Source organism: Nicotiana tomentosiformis, chromosome 4, assembly GCF_000390325.3.
Source record: "Nicotiana tomentosiformis chromosome 4, ASM39032v3, whole genome shotgun sequence".
NCBI lineage: Eukaryota > Viridiplantae > Streptophyta > Magnoliopsida > Solanales > Solanaceae > Nicotiana > Nicotiana tomentosiformis.
The window spans coordinates 12,571,019-12,587,139 of NC_090815.1; the positions used below are offsets into that span (position 1 = coordinate 12,571,019).

The window sequence follows — 16,121 nt, forward strand, 5'->3', positions numbered from 1 at the left end:
CGTCTCTACATACGTCAATACATAAGCCTACTTCAACACTACGAAACTCCAAATTTTAGGTAAAATATTTACGGAGCCTTAGAAGGAGCCAGCCCATTAAATGTGATGGGAATAGATTTATGTGTATTATCCAAAAGTGGGGGCAGATTTGACGGTTGGGATTTTGTGGGTTGTTCGTTTGGGGTGATGTTTGGTGGGGCTCGTGGAAAGGTGGTTTTTGTAGTTTCAGGTATTTTTCTATTTATGGGTTTTATCGTATGAGGCTTTTGTTCTGTTGGTACTGTAAGTGCAGTTGATGTGAATTGGAAATGAGAGTGTGTAACATATATTTTGGCTGGTGATTTGGATTGGTTAGATTTTTTTTTTGTATTTTTGTATTTTTGTTTTGAAGTTCCCACACATGGTCGTTTAAGATGGCAAACTTGTTATTTTTAGTAACTATAGATATCCCTTTTGCTGCTTGGAGAGTCATTTATTTCTTTTTTGGGCTCAAAAGAAATACATTTTCTTGTTTCCAACGTAAATTTGGTATGTCTAGTTACATCACTTTCTGATGTAATCATTGCCTCTATTTTTTCCCCATTTTTTTCTTTCGCTTCTTCCTCTATTCTAATTTCGCTTTTTTGTTTTCTTTTTCTTTTCCGTTTTCAATTTCTTTTTCTTTTTCAGTTGTAATGGGGTTACACCAAGGTTCTGCGCTCAGTCCGTTCTTATTTGCCATGGTGATGGACACGTTAACACACCATATTCTAGGGGATGTGCCATGGTGCATGCTATTCGCCGATGATATAGTTCTGATTGATGAGTCGCGAGCCGGTGTTAACGAGAGGCTGGAGGTTTGGAGACATGCTCTTGAGTCTAAGGGTTTCAAGATGAGCAGGACGAAGACGGAATACCTGGAGTGTAAGTTCAACGTTGAGCTAGGGAATTGGGCGTGGATGTGAGGATTGATTCGCAGGTCATCCCGAGTAGAGGCAACTTCAAGTACCTTGGTTCGGTTATCCAGGTGCGAGGGGAGATCGGCGAGGATATGACACACCGTATTGGGGTAGGATGGATGAAGTGGAGGTTAGCATCTGGAGTCCTGTGTGACAAGAGAGTGCCACCAATAATCAAAGGTAAGTTTTATAGAGCGGTGGTTAGACCGGCCATGATGTATGGGGCTGAGTGTTGGCCCATTAAGAACTCACATATCCAGAAGATGAAAGTAGCAGAAATGAGGATGTTGCGATGGATGTGCGGGCACACTAGGATAGATAAGATTAGGAATGAGGATATTCGGGAGAAAGGTGCACGTGGCTCCCATTGATGACAAAATGCGGGAAGTAAGGCTTAGATGATTCGGACATATTCAGAGGAGAAGCCCAGATGCTCCGGTACGGAGGTGTGAGCGGCTGGTTGTGGAGGGCACGAGAAGAGGTAGAGGGCGGCCTAAGAAGTATTTGGGAGAGGTGATCAGGCAGGATATTGTGAGGCTCCAGATTTCCGAGGACATGACACTTGATAGGAAGATGTGGAGGTCGAATATTAGGGTTGTAGGTTAGGAGGTAGTTGAGTCGTGCCTTACTTTGTACTATTGTGGGACTAGCCATGTAGGGGTTTTGTCTAAGATAGCTAGTGGCAATGTTATATTTTACTATTTTGCTTTTTAGTGCAGGTCCTATTTACTAGCTATCGTTTTTGCTTTGCATCTTTCTTCTAGATTTTATGGTGTTCCTATTTTCTTATGCTTGTTGCGGTGATACTAATATTGTCTCCCTTTGCTTTGTATCTTTCTTCTGGATTTCATGATGTTCTTATTTTTCCTATGATTGTTGTGATGATACTAATATTGTCTCCTTTTTGTCCTTTTGCCTTTTTGTTTTCTTGAGCCGAGTCTCTTTCGGAAATAGCCTTTCTACTCCTTCGGGGTAGGGGTAAGGTCTGCGTACACATTACCCTCCCCAGGTCCCATTAGTGGAATTTTACTAGGTGGTTGTTGTTGTTGTTGTTCCTTTTTCTTTTCCAGTGTTTTCGGAATTTTTAGTTTTCCCTTTGTCTCTTTGTTTTCCATCTACATCTAATTCTGAAGCTTTATTAGTAGCGTACCTCTTGTTTTGTGTAAGTGATTATTTTCCACTTGTCTTGGGATGGCGTACTTCTGAGGTTGACTGCTCCGTCTGTTAGGTAGCTTTTCGTTGTGGGCATTGATAGTGATTGTGGCCCAAGCATCCGCACGATGTGCACAGTGAGTTTGTGTCCTCATCGTCTATTTCCTGTAGATGCTTGCATATCATAACATTCGTAGGTAGAGGCTTACTCAGTGGTGCTAAGATGCATAGTCTGGCGTACCTTCCCCGTATTGTGTGTGTCGTACAACTGTCAATTTTTAGGACTATACCAATTGTGTTTCCAATTTTTTGGAGTATATTTAGGTCGTAATATTCTGTAGGCAATTCTTGAAGGCGCACCCATATTGAAGAAAAAGTAATTTGGACATTGTTGGAATTAAATTTTGGTATCCATTTCCTAATAGAGAGGAACTGTGAACTAATAAATCATAGTCAATTATTCAGAAAAGTGGTATATAGGTTCTCCGATAAAAATCTTTTAAGGTAAAAATCATTATCAAGGTCTATAAGATTTAGTGGGTCAGAGGTGTTCCAGATTTTTTGTATTTTGGTGAGAAGAATGTTATAACCCATTCTTTTACCTATTAGTTTGATAATTAGTGTTTTGGTCCAAGGTTTGTAAAGTCTTTGTTTTTCAACCGAGGAGATGAAATCCATAGACTCAAATAGTTGATTTTCAAGTACTCTATCTTTGAAGCTTACCTTGGGATCTACTTTGCTTACTTTCGTTTTTGGCTTTTGTATACTGCGTTAGAGCAGATTTGCTTTCATAGTTGTCTAGTTGTTGGTAAAGAATATCTTCTTTTTATATACATTCCCGTAAGATTTTCCTATTGAAAACACATATTTCTTCCAATGACCTGAATTTGAATCTTGAAGTTTGAATTTCAATGCTATTTCAAGCTTGAACCACATTTGAAGCATACTATCACTCTGGCGTTATGCAATCACCATAAATTTGAAGCTTTTTCACCACCTTATTGCTAAGTCAGGAGTATTCATCAAAAGTCCAGATGCCACAGTCAAGAAGAAATATGGGAGAAGAAGAAGAAGAAAAAGAAGTGCAAAAACAAAATACTTACACTTTTAAGACATTATAACTAATGGATATATCCTAGATAAGACTATTAAAAGTGGCTAAATAGTGTCAATTCTTCAGTAATTAATATCCGTTTAGGCTCATTGAGAGAGGCCTACTTCAATAAAAAACCATTCCCAACGCCAATAAAGTAGAGCAAATTATGCAAAGGAAAAATTACGTTATACATCAAACATTTACACTGTATTTACCATTCGTAGTTATATTTTAAATTTTATAGCAAATCCATAAAATAATAGCTTAATTGTTTTGAAATAAAATAAGAGAGAAACAAGCTCTTATAGTTTAGTTGGTTAGAGCGCATGCTTTAGCTAGTGAAGGTCTTGAGTTTGAATCTCAACAAGAATATTTTACTTTTATGCATTTATGTATTTCGCCTTAGTTGTATTCGTTGCACGAACAAATATGTATCCTTTGTATACACCCCTATATACGATGTATCCTTTATAAACATCATTGTACTTCGCCTTGGTTACAGTTGATACATATTATATTCATTGCACTAATGAATATAATTGCGCGAACGAATACATTTGATACAAGTTGTATTCATTGCGTAAACGAATGCAATTGATACAAGCAGTATTCGTTGCGCGTTTGAATATAAGTAATACAAGTTAGTAATAATTGAACAGTAGCTACGAATGATAATTAGGCAAATTGTAGTTATTAGGCTATAAACTATAGTGATTTATGAAAATTTCTCTTATGCAAAATACCCATTGAGCGTAAAATAATTACTCTTTTCTATATTTGAAAACTAATTACAACAATATATACCTAGCCAACAAAAAATAATTACCCTACCAACCCGCGTGACTTAGCTTGACTTAACTTGATTTGACTTGGTTTGGCTTGACTTAACTTGATTTGGCTTGGTTGGCTTTATGGGTATTTAAAACATTTGTGGGTAGGGGGGGTAAATTTTTTCTGTCGTCTGGGTATTTGCCTAAGATTCCCAATAAAGTAAGGTAATTTCAAAGTGAAATATAATTTATCTTAATATTATTGATCGCCACTTCAAATTAGAGGTATCAATTTTGATCTTGAACTAACCTACTTTGACTCGAGTATTTGGACTAGTTGATTAAGTCAATACTTGTTTATTGACTCAAAACATGTTTTATCGCATCAGAACATGATTTAATCTATCATTTGACAACCTGTAAGCATCATTTTAACCTGTAGAAATCTAACTCGCTCATCCCAATTTTTAGTTGAACCGCTAATGTTTTTGACTCGTTACCCTTTTTTTGGTTTTTCACCCGGTATTCAATACCCGCATTGGAGCCCGACTATATCCAGATTCGCATCGCGTAGGGACCCATTCGGGGGAAAGCGCTCCCTACCAAGGATTTTTTCATATCTAGGGCTCGAACCCGAGACCTCTAGTTAAGGGAAGAGTAGTCTCATCCACTGCACCACATCCTTTGGTGGTACTTGTTACCTAAATCAACTTTGACCCAATTTATTTTGACATAAGTAAATTCTTAAGATTATGTTACGACTCATCTAATAGAATCAACTCATTTCAATTCGTCCAAACTGACCCTAGCCATTTGACACACTAAGGCCTAAAGCAAAACTTCAATGAAAGGCTTTTTTTTTAATAAAAAAAAAAAATGTTTCATATATAAGTTCATTTAAATTCTATTTTTTCTAGTTTTTTAATGTAAAGTTATTAATAACTTTATCTGGTCCATTTAATCTCTATTGAGATATACTTTATAATTTAATATTTTATTGTTTGCTAAAAATTTATCAAGGGCACATTTTGCAATTGCAATAAAGTTTCAACCTTTTTTTGAGTTATGAATTAATAATCGAATTCTTTCTCAATTTATGGTCCGGAGATTGATTTTGAAAAAAAAGGTTCTTTTCTCAATTTACAATCAACAATTTTATCTTACTTTTTAATTATGAAAATATGTACTTTCTCATTTAAAATACTAAATATTAGGAAAATACCAGCTATGTCCATTTATAAGTAGCTTATTACAAAAATTGGTCAATTCATAAAATATTACTAATATTAGCCAAATAACTATTTGTAAGCAAAGAAGGTCAAATTTTTGCTTTCTTATGAATGAGTGTTATTAGAATAGATTGGGTACATCTTAAGAAACTTGAATCTCACTTTTGGGATGATTTGGTGGAGTTTTGAGGTGGTTTGAATTGAAAATTCGAAGTAGAGGATGAACATGAAAAAATAATAGGTGTATCACTCTGTGTATCATTTGTGTATCACATATGTATCATATTTGTATCAAATATGTATCACATGTATATCCATGTATACCTACTGTGATATATGTTTGATACATGTGTCGCAGAAAAAATTTTTGAACTAGATTTTAACTATGAATTTTGATACCAAATCAGTCCAAATCACCTCAAATCTTTCTCAAATTTTGTATATTGACCCATTTATATGTTTTCAATGAATCTCAACCATACCCATGGAAAAAAGTCCCCCTTTACGTAAATTTTATATATATATATATATATATATATTGTATTTCATCACCTTATTTATTACATCATCCATGAAATTATCCTTTCGTCTTGCATCTAATGTTGCTAATCACGCTTAAAAATATGGAAGGAGATCTTTGTGTGTGATTCTTGGAGAGAATGAACCTTATTTCTTTGGGTTTTTAATTTTAATATGTGCTTGGCTAGTTTTAGTAAGTCTATGATTAATGACTAGAGGTTGGTAAGTTAAGACTTTTTTTGGGTCATTTCTGTAAGGTTCCCTTTTAAGAATAAACTAACATATAACCTATTAGGAAAATTTGAGGCCCCAAATATTATGGCCCAAAGTAGCTACTTTAGTAGCTTCACCCTTGGGCCGGTACTGTAACACATTAAACCTATAAACTGTGTAAGTTCTATCATGAACTAATGTTGGGATTACTTTGTGGCAGTACCAGCAGAATAATAAATGAGATTTTTACGCAAATAGCTGACTAGATTTATTGTTTATTTTTCTAGCCAGTATACATTTAATATATGATGATTATACACGATTATATATATGCTATGCATAGATTATACATATATTATATATCATCCTGCTAATTTTAATTTAAATAATTGCGTAGGCGGCTATTTAGGTTAATTAGTGTATAATGTAACGGAGTTATGGAAGCAGTAAAGTAATGGGCCTATCACTGAATTTGAGCCAAAATGGGCCTCAACTTTTATTTTGGAACCGAAGTCCAGCCCAAATAAGATACTCAGTCAAAACTATATATATTCACGGTTCAGCCATTGTACCCAAAAACCCTAAATCCTCTTCAGCTTCTAAGCAGTAACCTCAAAGGAGCAGCCATGGGTACGCGCATCTTCAAACTCACTCAGTTTCATATTTTAGATTCAATTTTCTTCATCTTCAAATGATTTCTAAAAAGTGTTTTGTGATTTTTGATTTGTATTAACTGCTTGAGATTAATTTTTGTTTTGTGTGAAATGCAGCGAGAATAAAGGTTCATGAGCTGAGGGGCAAGTCGAAGACAGAGCTGTTGGCTCAGTTGAAGGATCTGAAGGCTGAACTTGCCCTTCTCCGTGTTGCTAAAGTCACCGGTGGTGCCCCTAACAAGCTATCCAAAATGTATTTCCCTCCTCTGTAGTTAATCCTTGCAATAAAAAATTGTTGATGGGTACTAATTTGTTTGTAATTTTAGTTAATGTGATTTTGTTTTTAAATGTACATATCGTGTGAGACGTGTTGCCTAAGCATAAAGCAGGTAGTTTATGTACTTTTGGTCTATGGTAGATTTTGTTAGCATTTTCTTATCAAATGTTGTATATAAATAATAAGAATTCAGAAAATTAAAACATAATGAATAGGGATATAGAAAGTAAAAGAACCTCACCATACAAAGTTTCAAAGATCCTCCACACTGCATTGCCATCCCTGCAGTAGCTGCTGATGTATGTGGTTGTCAAGTCTTTCTTTAGAAGGCTGTGTTAATTGAAGCCATATTAATAAATAGTAACGGATCTATATGTTAACATAAGCTGTTGATGGGTCTCTTTGAATGGAGGTTGTCTTGTTCATAGATGCTACATTGTACCAAGATGAGGGTTAATTTGGGTACCCTTCATCTTAACTGCCATGGTGGCTGTAGCTATATGAATATTTTTGAGAAGTTTACTGGCCGGTTGTTATAAATCTGTTGACATATCTGCTTACCGAACTTCTTATACTGCTTACTGAACTTCTTACGTTTTGCATCACACTGAAGGTAGTCTAATCAGGCTTGCTATTGGTGATTATCCTTGAGACAACTTAGAGTTACCTTGTATTGGGTGTTTTTTTGGGGGGGGGGGGATTGGGGGGTTCAGGTGAAAAGAAGAGGAGTATCTAAATATGAGAAATACAATATTTTGATGACAAGTATTTAATTTGTGTAGAGTAGTGATTATTTGCCATAGCAACAAATAGTAACTGATCTAAATGTTAAAGCAAGCTGTTGACGGATGTCATTAACAGAAGGTTGTCTTGTTTATAGAAGCTACATTGTACCAAGATGAGAGTTAACTTGGGTACCCTTCATCTTAACTGCCATGGTGGCTGTAGCTATATGAATATTTTTGAGAAGTTTACTGGCCGGTTGTTATACATCTGTTGACATATCTGCTTACCGAACTTCTTACATTTTCTGCCTACTAAACTACTTACATTTTGCATACACACTGAAGATTGGTGATTATCCTTGAGACACCTAAGAGATGGCTTTGTATCTGGTGTTCCTTTGGGGTGTTGGGACGCAAGTTAAAATACGAGTACCTAAAGTGAGAAATACAACATTATGATGCGAAGTATTCAATTGAGTATAGTAGTATTTTTTACCGTAACTGACTAACTGATCTATATGTTTACATAATCTGTTGATGGATTTCATTGACGGAATGTTGCTTGTTTATTGAAGCTACATTGTACCAAGAGGAGGGTTTAGTTGTGTGCCTTTCATCTTGAGCCATGGTGGCTGTAGCTATATGAATATATTTGAGAAGTTATACTGGCCGGTTGTTAAATAAATCTGTTGACATATCTGCTTACCGAACTACTTACATTATCTGCTTACTGAACTTCTTATGTTTTGCATACATATTGAAGATTGTCTATTCAGGCTTTCTATTTGTGATTATCCTCGTGACACCTAAGAGTCTGGTGTTCTTGAGGGTGTGGGGATGCAAGTTAAAATAAGAGGAGTATCTAAAGTGAGAAATACAATGATATGACAAGTATACAAATGAGTAGAGAAGTGATTGTTTACTGTTTCCATCTGTTATGCTTTTCCTTGAGTTTATGTTGAGTGATTTTGTGAATGCAGAAAGGTGGTAAGGTTGTCGATTGCACAGGTTTTGACTGTGATCTCACAAAAGCAAAAGTCAGTTCTTCGGGAAGCTTACAAGAACAAGAAGTACTTGCCTCTTGACCTTCGCCCCAAGAAAACAAGGGCAATCCGCAGACGTTTGACTAAGCACCAGGTATCTTTCGTCTATATCTGCTCTTAATATTCCATCTCATTAATCGGAGTGCTAAGGATTTTTGTTTTTCTTAGTGAATGAAGTTTGTAACGCCAACCAGAAAGATAAACTAACAATTTGATGACTTATTTTCTTTATGACTGCAGGCATCCTTGAAGACAGAGAGAGAGAAGAAGAAGGAGATGTATTTCCCCATAAGAAAATATGCTATCAAAGTTTAGGATAGGATCTACTTCTGCTGAGATTTTTGTTTTTTGGATCAAAATTACTTGTCGAACTTGTCAGCAATACAAATTTTGTTTTGCTTTGTTTCATCTGGTGCTTTTGACATTTGATACATGACCAATATGGAGCTTCATTTGTTCAGAATGTTGGTAGTAATGACTATTTTATGTTGAATAGCCTGTTTGTTATTAGTGGTTCAATGCCATTGAAAATTTCTTATCATATACTCTATGCCTTACTGGTGTTAGAATATTGTTCAGTTTGTCCGTCACTCATTTAAAGTAAGTAATTGTTGGGTTTACTAAGTGAAGACTTTTTGTGGAATTCTTGAAATTTGCAAATAATTTTTGAAGTTGGTATTCGTTTGAATTTTCCTCATACAATTTTTGATTTTTTTTGTAAGGTGAATATTCGATGTCTGAAGATGTATGTCAAGTGAATTTTCAAATCTTCAACTTTTATGCTTTCAATCTTCTTGGAACTTCCAAATAATTTTTTGAAGTTGGTATTCGTTTGAATTTCCTCATTCAACTTTAGATTTTTTTTCTTAGATGAATATTCGATGTCTGAAGATTTATGTCAAGTGAATTTTCAAATCTTCAGCTTTTTTGCTTTAAATCTTCAGCTATCCCAAAGACTCCACTATTTAAGGGAGCAAATTCCCTAATTTTAAGAAGTTATAGATTTTGGCCAAACATACCGATATTAACGAGCCTGTTTTCTCCGAAGATTAACGAGCTTAATAGACTCCCTTTGAACTTAAAAGAGTTGATTAACTGAGTGATATGTATAGTAGTCTCAACTCTTAAGGGTACAAGTTTTACAAGACTAAGCATGTAAAGGGTGTAGTGTATACGACCTGACTTCCACATCAGATATTAACTAGTCTGATAAAAATTAAAGCCTTTGGCCAAAATGTAAAAGCACCAACAAATATGATACAAAATAAAGTTGATATTATGTAGTAATCCATAATTTGACACTCTCACATAGGATATCAATTTCACCTGAGTTTGACGAGATGAGAACCGAAAAAGGCACATATATAACATTAGATATAGATAGGCCAAATGTAGAAACAAGATTTGAACTTTATGGGTTCAAGTCCAGAATTCTACCACAATTCATTTGATTTACTAGGTTCGAGATAAATTATCTGTTCTTATTTAGTAAACTTTTCAACACATATACAAGCTCTGAGCCAAAGTTACTTGGTTCTTATGAACCATAATTAAAGTACTACATCCGCCTCCGGAAGAAACTAGCATGCAGGTTTCATATGATCAGCACACACTTCAGGTGGCCGGGGAATAGATTGCCAACCTGTGCAGATCTGGAGAACAGCTTTGAGGGAGTCTGAGGCAGGTTCCAGTGTCCAGACAGGGTAAAATTCACTTGGATGAAAAACACACTCTTCACCAACACCTGTTAACAATATTCCCTGAGCTCCATTGAGAAACAAGTCCCCTTCAGATCTGATTAAACCTGTCCTTGCTTCTTCCTTATCTGCTGCCTAAATAACCAAAAACGATTCAAAAACCGAAAAGGAAAGCATATAAAGACCCTTCATAACAGCAATATATTTGGTATATAAGTAGTTAGGAGAAATAAGAAAATTAATATTCTTTTTGACACATTAAAAGCCCCAACACTCCAACATTGAAACCAAACGGCACTCTAAGCTTGGTCTTTTTTGGTAGGAGATAGAACGAGACAACAACAACAACAACATACCCAGTATAATCCCACAAGTGGGGTCTGGAGGAGATAGAACGAGAATTGATGTAAAATTACTATAGCTCAAATATGTTAGCCTAATTCCATGTGCTATTGTCCTTGAGCCTAAGGATAATTGTAAAGGCCATTTTATGGCATAATGGCAGTCAACATCTTTTACCCACAACTAGAGTCATGTGCTTCTTTCCAACTATGCCCCATGATCCCCAAGGTGCCATATAACAGTAGGAACTAACGTACTCAGTAATTATAGGGATATGAGAGAGCTCAACAAGTTTTCAGCTTCTGGTTCATTGAAAAAGTTAGGGTACCAATGACACTTCTATACCAAATAAGAGAAGCATGGAGACTAAAAAGTAAGTATGATATTTTTCAGGGGAAGACTCTGTTCGGGAATTTTCACAACAAGGTTTATTCTCAAAAAGAAATTCAAAATAAGGTTGTTTTTTTCCAAGTAGTAATTTTCACAATAGGAATAGGATTACACTTGATCAAACCAATTTTTACAAATCATTTTTCTTTTTTATCATAGCGGTGTTCGGATCAGCTTGCTCACACCTCAATTGATCCACTGACCAGCCTGCTACAACCACAAGTGTCATTGTAATCTTACCTGCTAAGGGTGAAGTGGATAGGCTCATACTGAGTGTTGTAGCTGGAACTCAAACCCGGAATCTCCAATCACTGAACCATATCCTTGGGGATAAATCCAACTCTAATCTAGTACAAGCAATTCTGATCTAGTCAATCTAACTCACATGTGATCCATCTTTAACATCAAGCACTTTAGGATTTATTTAATCTTAGCCTGATAAATTTAGGAACCATGATTCAAAAAAAAAATAAAAAAAAATAGTGCGACTTACATGGTGTAATTTTAAAATGAAACAGACATAATAAATAATTCATAATATATAATAAAAACAACACCAAGAGATCAGCATATCTTTGGAAAAACTTGATGCAAAATTGGGTTTGCTCCAAGTATCCACTGAAGCAAAACTAATATGTCTCAAGTCTCCTCTTTAAATCAAGATTCTCCCAAATGTCAATTAAATACTCCGAGAACTAGAACTGGCAAAATTGGTTGTACTTGCCTTATTCAATTTGGACTAAAAGATTTCCCAAACATTATGTTAAAGGATCAAATCTTGAGCACGCTACAACTTCTAACAAATAGAGAATACTTTCTTCAAGTACTCAAAGGCAGAATAAATTTATCGAACAACTAGAGAAACTATTAGAGGAAAATAGTAAAACAAAAAAAACCACTTTCAACGTACACTATAACTGAACAATGTATCAATGTATCAATTTGGGTTGCAAAAGGACTAAGAAAACCATCTGTAAAAGATAAAACCTTCACCTTGAAAAAACAAAGATAGTGATGCTGCGCTAATTAAAAGGCATTGCATTACCTTCTCTGTGTAGTATTCAAAAGCTTTTTTCTTCTGTGTAGCTTCATATATGTTGCATTGGGAATGTATCTGGAATCAACAATGGCAAACAATATACTTAGTTATAAATTATTAACATGCATCAAACTGCATCCAGGAAGAAGCAAATTTACCTGTGATTCTACGCTGGCACAAATAGCATATATACCCCAATTTCTAGTGTAATTGTTGTACAGATGAACTTTTCCAAATCTAACACGAGGTTGCCTCTGCCGTGTCCCGTCAAAAAAGCAATGGTGGATGGTCACTCTGATACATCTATCACCAATATGAGACGGGTCTGCTCCAATAAGCATTGTCTTATCATGCTGAGCAAAATAACATCTGCAGAAAACATTCCTTAGGATCATTAATCTGCCGTGGAAATTATCTCAATGTACAGAATCCGAGAAACAGCTACCAGTACCTAGAAATAGTGATATCTGTGCTTTGTCTGGTTATATCGATTAGCCCATCATCATAATCACGAAGAGAACATCGGTCTATCCAAATGTGCCTAGAATTTGGTTTTATTTGAATGCCATCAACGTCATGACCTCTGCCACCTTCAAACTCCAAATTGCATACGATTATGTGCTCACAATCCTTCAGTTGTAAGCCTTTGCCAGTGAGTTTTATCCTTTGGCCACGGCCATCAATAGTTTTATAAGATGATACACGTAGGTAAGACGCGAGATGAATGGTGCCTGAAACTTCAAAAACAATCCATAGTGGTTCTTTCTTACGGCATCCATCACGAAGTGATCCTGAACCATCATCTACAAACAAGAAAGTGGATGGTGTTAACTTTTGGAAGCTACCTACTCCACCTAGATGAGTAACATATGACATTTTAACTACAAACTGACATGTCTCAATCTTTTGGATGCCCAAATTAAGTTCTTAAGAGCAAACCATGTTTATGCACAATAAGCACCAACAGATTCAAGTTCTACTACTTTTTTGTTTTTTATAAAGATTATTAAGTTGTACATCCTCTAAAATAAAGTCATCTTTTCTTTGTTAGGAGAACAAGAAGGGAATAGAAAAACAGCATACTATTAGTTAGAATGTAAAATAATTCTTTGTTAGGCGAAGACATACTGAGACGATCCACCCCCCTTATAACAAGAAACCTGAGAGCGGACAGCTAATGCATTCCACTTATTAAACAAGGTTCTGTGGTCGGTCCGTGACCCCTGGATGCCGAGCAGATAATGTATAAGGCCTTTTGTTATCCAGCAGAATCCAGAGTGTAAAATTACCAAAAAACAATCCATTCTCACCATTAACTGATGAGAAAGAAATAGTATTTATTCACATGACATTTTCTACATTCTAGACAAGTTAATCCGAGGGGGATAATAGTTACTACTATCCAAATTCATGTGGAAAATTATCCGAAGTGAGAATTTGATCAACCTTCATTAACCCTTTTTAGATAACCGATTCTTTAACCTTTTCGCAGAAATTAAATTTTTCTGAACAGATTATCAACTTGTTTAGACAACCTATATAAAGAATATACCTCATTAAACCTACATACACTATACCAGCTTAACTATAGCTACAATGTTTGGTGCTAATCATATCTTAATTCAGATAAGCAGTTCCAATTTCATGCACATTAAATACCTGAAAGTGCATCTGGTATGGAGAAAAAGTTTTAGAGTGAAAATGTTTTTCGAGAAATGTTTTACCTTATGAAATCATTTTGTGGATCGTTTTGCTATTTGGTTGGATAGGTGACATACAGTAATCCTACAAGTAGTACATGTCATAAGGATAGCGGGACAGTGTTCTGAGGATACTTTCTGAGCATTAGAGCTGAAACAATGTCTAAAAGTTAATCCTTAGCTTCAAATTATGTGATATAATTTGATCTGACATTGACTTTAAGAATCAAAGGAAGACATTTGAAACTTGTGGTCTCAAACATGCTATAAAATTTGTGTGGCTATACGACTTTTGACGTTTGTACTCTTAAACATGCCATAACATTTGTGCGGCTATAAAAACTTTTCATTCATAGTAAAATGGAAAGTTTAGTTAAATTGTCTTAAATATATAAATATGTTATTCTTTTTGAACGGATTAATAAGAAAATAGTGTCACATAAAATGAAACAGAGAGAGTAATTGAATCATATAACAGGGAATAAAAGTCAGACAAGGGAAAAAATTACTTACACCCCGTGTTTACACCAAAGCACATTAATTTATCATAGTGAAGTGACAATTGAGATGAAAATATATATTAACTTAACCAGATTAAGTCATAAGAGTGTATATAAAAACCACATGTTATGTATTTATTAAATTGGTATAACGCCGAATAAATACCTCAGCCCCAAACAAGTGAGGTCGACTACATGAATCCTCACTGACCATGTTACTTCTATCAAACTCATTTCATGCTAATATTATGTCAGTTCCGGCCTTAAGGTAAGGCAAGTAAAGCAAAGGCTTTAGGCCCCATAATTTTGGGGGCCTCATTTTTTGCTAGTAGTAGGTTTATGAATTAATTTTTTTCAAAAAGTTAAGCATTTTAAAATAAAAAAGTATATTTTAAGAAAATGAAAAGAAAATTTTATTATATTTGAATAATTCAATGCATATGAAAATATTTTTGATTTCTATTTAGTGGTTAAAAATATTGCATTAACCTCGAGAGTTCCTTAAAAACATAATAGTCAATTGATATTGACGATTTAGACTTATTTTTCAAATTAAAACTGTTAAAGAAATTATATAATTAGAAGATAATACTCTAATTGATAATTCAATGTACTTAATCATATAAGAGGACTTGATTCTTTTTCAAATGCATATATTGCTTATAGAATAATATTAACGATTTTTATACTAGTTGCATATACGGAAATAATTCTGAAGAAATTAAAATTGATAAAATTTTACTTTAAGATCAACAATGTTTCGAGATAAATTAAATAGATTATCTATACATATTATTAATTGTAAAAAATAATTAGAAGAAATTGATTATAAACAAAATTATTACTTAACTTTACATTTCAAAAAGCTAGATAAATAAACTTCAAATAAAAATATATACAAAGTTTTTGTTTTAAATTTTTTTTACGGCCTCCAATCAATTATTATGCCAATGCAAATAAAAAGGATTAAAAGTACTCTATATTTTTCTTTCAGAAAACTGGAGAATTATTCTATCATATCAATCTGCTTTTACATACAAAATTAATAATGATCGCAGTTCTTATTCCTAAAGCACGATATCTATAATTCACTTTTGATCAATGGAGGAGGAGGAGGAGGAGGAACAAACCGGCCAATGTAGTGACGGAATAGACCGGACCGTTTAGACCACCGATGGAAAACCTGCCAAATCCTTCGGCTCGACCGGCTAGAGCTTTTAAGCTCGAATCTACATCAGAATATGGTAACACCGCCATTGCTAAGCAGTAATTTAGTTTTTACTTAGCTCTAGCTTTTGGCGTTAAACCGGTAAATTTTAGCAGGCCGTTGAACCGGAAAATGAAATAAGAATATTTGGATTGGTCACATCAAAAGAGATTTATAAGTACGGCACAGACAGTTGAGAGTTTAGCCTTCTAAATTGGAGACCTTTAAATTGGCAACAGATTTTTTACTATAAATAACCATTATTCTACATTTACACATATGACTAATTTAGATTTGTGTGGAAAATGTGTAAAAGAATAAAGGGCTGATGAAAAAGAAAAAGAGAAAGAATAAAGGGCTCTCTATCAAAAGGAAATTCTAATATTTCTAATTCAAGAAATAAAAGACTTTATCATCCAGGTCACATATTTTCTAGACGTGTTTAATTTCTGCGCGTTGTATATAATATATTTACATAATGAGTCGTACATTAATTGGCCAATAACACCTCGATATGAACTTATGGTAGTTTACTCTTATATTAATTGAAGTTGAATACTAGAATATAATTCTGATTTTGTGGTGTTTAGTGTTAGGACTCAATTTTTTCCACCATGAACCAAAAAGAAAA

General features: G+C 34.5%; 2 protein-coding genes and 3 non-coding genes across 5 annotated transcripts; 4 read left to right on the forward strand and 1 right to left on the reverse strand.

Annotated features, from left to right (window-relative positions):
* The first annotated feature begins 6,420 nt into the window (after positions 1-6,420).
* On the forward strand, positions 6,421-9,110 carry LOC104113976 (large ribosomal subunit protein uL29-like). Its single transcript, XM_009624317.4, has 4 exons — positions 6,421-6,547; positions 6,688-6,823; positions 8,553-8,709; positions 8,856-9,110. The coding sequence occupies exons 1-4, from the start codon at positions 6,544-6,546 to the stop codon at positions 8,928-8,930; spliced, it is 372 nt and encodes a 123-aa protein (XP_009622612.1). The 5' UTR covers positions 6,421-6,543; the 3' UTR covers positions 8,931-9,110.
* LOC117280987 (small nucleolar RNA snoR109) lies at positions 7,335-7,424 on the forward strand. The gene has a single exon (XR_004511578.1). It is a non-coding gene; the product is annotated as a small nucleolar RNA snoR109 (small nucleolar RNA).
* LOC117280984 (small nucleolar RNA snoR109) lies at positions 7,787-7,876 on the forward strand. Its single transcript, XR_004511574.1, has one exon. It is a non-coding gene; the product is annotated as a small nucleolar RNA snoR109 (small nucleolar RNA).
* On the forward strand, positions 8,202-8,294 carry LOC117280988 (small nucleolar RNA snoR109). The gene has a single exon (XR_004511579.1). It is a non-coding gene; the product is annotated as a small nucleolar RNA snoR109 (small nucleolar RNA).
* An 846-nt stretch (positions 9,111-9,956) lies between the features above and the next one.
* On the reverse strand, positions 9,957-15,757 carry LOC104113984 (probable pectate lyase 4). The gene is made up of 5 exons (XM_009624324.4): positions 15,414-15,757; positions 12,535-12,886; positions 12,242-12,452; positions 12,090-12,158; positions 9,957-10,447 (listed from the first exon to the last, which is right to left on the reverse strand). Exons 1-5 carry the CDS (start codon positions 15,538-15,540, stop codon positions 10,196-10,198), a joined length of 1,011 nt encoding a protein of 336 aa, XP_009622619.1. The 5' UTR covers positions 15,541-15,757; the 3' UTR covers positions 9,957-10,195.
* Between the last annotated feature and the right edge of the window lie 364 nt (positions 15,758-16,121).

What these genes read in the sequence shown, in the direction of transcription:
- LOC104113976 (XM_009624317.4), top strand. An exon ending in CCTAACAAGCTATCCAAAAT is followed by an intron (nt 6,824 to 8,552) that starts GTATTTCCCTCC and finishes TTGTGAATGCAG; the next exon opens with AAAGGTGGTAAGGTTGTCGA. An exon ending in GACGTTTGACTAAGCACCAG is followed by an intron (nt 8,710 to 8,855) that starts GTATCTTTCGTC and finishes TTATGACTGCAG; the next exon opens with GCATCCTTGAAGACAGAGAG.
- LOC104113984 (XM_009624324.4), bottom strand. Translation starts at nt 15,540, where the DNA reads ATGGCGGTGTTACCATATTCTGATGTAGATTCGAGCTTAAAAGCTCTA. An exon ending in TTCCGTCACTACATTGGCCG is followed by an intron (nt 12,887 to 15,413) that starts GTTTGTTCCTCC and finishes TCTTGTTTGTAG; the next exon opens with ATGATGGTTCAGGATCACTT. An exon ending in ACAGATATCACTATTTCTAG is followed by an intron (nt 12,453 to 12,534) that starts GTACTGGTAGCT and finishes TGTTTTCTGCAG; the next exon opens with ATGTTATTTTGCTCAGCATG.